The sequence below is a fragment of the Arabidopsis lyrata genome (genome assembly GCF_000004255.2).
Source record: "Arabidopsis lyrata subsp. lyrata unplaced genomic scaffold ARALYscaffold_7, whole genome shotgun sequence".
In the NCBI taxonomy this organism is placed as follows: domain Eukaryota; kingdom Viridiplantae; phylum Streptophyta; class Magnoliopsida; order Brassicales; family Brassicaceae; genus Arabidopsis; species Arabidopsis lyrata.
Window position 1 is genome coordinate 19,703,741 of NW_003302549.1, and position 2,898 is coordinate 19,706,638.

Genomic DNA, 2,898 nt, shown 5'->3' on the forward strand with positions numbered 1-2,898 from the left:
CTAACCTAATAATGAAAACATAACGAAATCTAAAACTTTCATGAGATCCATAATTGGGTCAGTGCCTTCCGACTAATGTCAGGGAGGTAGTCAGGCCGCCTGCATTTCTGATTACTAGGTAAACCAATTGGACCAAAATCCAACTGACATACTTCCCACATAAATGTGTTTTTGTTTCTAAGGAAAATCGAATTCGGGTCTACGAGTTTCACCCTTCACCAAAGATTCCCCTACCATTAGACCACAGATTTGCGGGCACCTAAAACTTGTTTGTAGGCCTTATACACTAAGAAGAAATCCAAAACGATGAAATGCGACATTGTGGATTAGGTTTGAGACATATGCTCAATATGTGACGCTCGATTTTTATCACCATAGATGAATGAATATTGCCAAGCGTTATCGAGCGCCTTCAAGCATCAGCAAACATCTCTTAACTCCGTCAAGCCAACGAACACCACTATATCCATAACACACAAGCAAAAACATACATAATCTTCTTTGGAATGGAGAAGCATTAAATAGGAATGGACTAAAGCTGGCCCCAGATACTGAGGGAGATTATGGACCAACGGTCCGGAACTCCCACGGTTTAACTAAAAAAAGCACACATACAGATTGACCGCCTCTTCAATCCCAATTCAATTTCAATCACTAACCAAACTCTTCCATCTTTCGACAAAGATCATTATGCAACATAGGATGGATTAAGCGCACATGATAAAATAGCATTTGTTTTCTGGTTTCTTCCTTTTCTAGTAGTTTTTTAGTTTTTCATTTTTCTTTCTATTAGTCGATTTCTTTCTTCATTTAAATCAACATTCGAAAAGACTACGGGTCAAGATCCAAAACTTCTTAGTAAACAGAAACAAACAAATTATATATTAAAAATTGCAAATAGAAGGTTTCTTTTATTAATTATTTACAAGTGTGAAACAAAATTACTTTTTTCTTAAAAAATAAAGGAGACGACCGTGGATGGGGGGAACTACAACACTCAACCCCTCCATATTGTAATAATAAAAAATGTGACAAATATTAAAATAATTATGAATAAGAAATGAAATTATAGTCTAAACCTGTATTTGCAGTTACTACTTCTAACCCTAATCACACTGTTAGCAGCTAAGCTATCAACGGATACACCACACCTAACCAAAAATCTTACTTCCATCAACTTTAATTTCCCGAGTTTGATCCGAACCGGTTGGGTAACTCTAATCCGCAACGGTATGCTTCCTGTTAACCGTTGTTGCTCTTGCAATGTCGTCATTACACTTGTTGCATTCTGATTAAAACCAGTCATTTCTACGGATATAATAGTCGTATTCTCATGTCCTTGGTAGAATTTCGGCAATGACCCTGTAGACAATTGTGGAATCCGGTTAACTATTTGAACCAATATAAACCAATCAAACTAATATAGTGAGCAGATTTGAACGTACCATTACTGAGTCTGGTTTGCATGTACAAGACACTAATTCTGCTTCCATCTTCATAGTAAATTCCGATTTTCTCGTTGGGATTTTTCGCGGTTATGGTAACGTTAAACCCGGTAGATAAACTCAAGTCTTGGTTTAGTTGAAACCGGGTGAGCTGTAACCGGTCAATATTGTAATCCGGTAATTTTGGTCTAAAGACAAGGTAGAGTATACCAACGATCGCTCCAACGATAACAATAAGGAGAAAGAGGACGAGAAGCGTGTAGCACACGCATCTGCACCAACAACTTCTTGATCCTTTCTTCTTACTCGGAGGATCCAACGGTGCTGCTTGCTGTGTCTTGGTGGGATCACCGTGTTCCGATCTCGAGGAGCCACGTGGAACAAGGGGAGCCGTTGGATGTGGTGGCGCTTCCGGGTCGCTTACCGGATGGATTTTCTGATGATCGGACATGTTTGGTTACGTTCTTGATTCGGCTTCAAGATTGGGGTTTTTTAAAGTCAATAAAGAGAAGCAAGTTTTGATGGAGAAGAGTATCTTCACGTTTTGTTTTAGTTAATTGTATATATAAGCTGTTAGGTGTTGTTTAGTAAAGTAATAGTATGAAGAGAAAAGTAGAAAAAGCGACTCTTGCACGTAAATAAAAGAATATTTAATTTTCATACCAAACGTGTCTTTTGAATTCCTTGCGCCTTTTTTGGACCGTAATCGTGACGGGTTCATTAGTTTATTACTTTTGGAATTCATGTTATTACTAGAAGAATTAATTGTCAATTATGGGTTCCGCTGCCACGAGAGGATGAAAGTTCTTACATGCTCCCGCATAGACAACGGGTGTGTCATGTGTGTCGTCGGTTTCTTTTTTTTCTTTCTTTTTTTTAGTTTTTTCCAAGGTAGAATTTTATTAAACATAACCAAATCATACAAGAGCTAAACAAAAATCCTACACTTTAGACAGTGTTTTAAAAGCGGTCTACGCGGTTACCTAAGCCCCGAGTGGGCGCTAGGCTCTTATGCGACGTCTAGATAACTGCCTTGACCGTCTAAAATTACACAGATCTAGTTTAGTATATTTTTTCAATTTCAATTAGAGTTTTATTTATATATATAGTTATAAATTTTCATATATTGTTTAATATAAATATAAATAAATGTTTTATCTAGTTTTTGTTTATAATTTCATAATTTTTAGTTTAATATAGATATTTTATATAGCTTTTATATATAATATTATATTTATAATGTTTTATGTTATAAACGCCTAAACCGCTAAAAAAATCGTCAAAACCCCGATTAGACGTTCTAAGCGTTAGGCACTGGGTCACCACCCGCTTAGCGCCTAGCGCGTTCTTGAACACTGAATTTAGATTATAGAAATATAAAAGTCCAAGAAAAGCCCATTAGATTTATAGAAATATAAAAGTCCAAGAAAGGCCCATTAGATTTGCAAAATAA

General features: G+C 36.4%; 1 protein-coding gene across 1 annotated transcript; it reads right to left on the reverse strand.

The window, feature by feature from the left end:
* Positions 1-496: 496 nt before the first annotated feature.
* Positions 497-2,015, reverse strand: LOC9304561 (NDR1/HIN1-like protein 6). Its single transcript, XM_002870451.2, has 2 exons — positions 1,446-2,015; positions 497-1,362 (listed from the first exon to the last, which is right to left on the reverse strand). Exons 1-2 carry the CDS (start codon positions 1,894-1,896, stop codon positions 1,067-1,069), a joined length of 747 nt encoding a protein of 248 aa, XP_002870497.1. The 5' UTR covers positions 1,897-2,015; the 3' UTR covers positions 497-1,066.
* Positions 2,016-2,898: the final 883 nt, after the last annotated feature.

Excerpts from the sequence above, each read along its gene's own strand:
- LOC9304561 (XM_002870451.2), bottom strand. The coding sequence starts at position 1,896 with ATGTCCGATCATCAGAAAATCCATCCGGTAAGCGACCCGGAAGCGCCA. Across the intron at positions 1,363-1,445 it reads GCAAACCAGACTCAGTAATG|GGTCATTGCCGAAATTCTAC; the intron begins GTACGTTCAAAT and ends AATTGTCTACAG.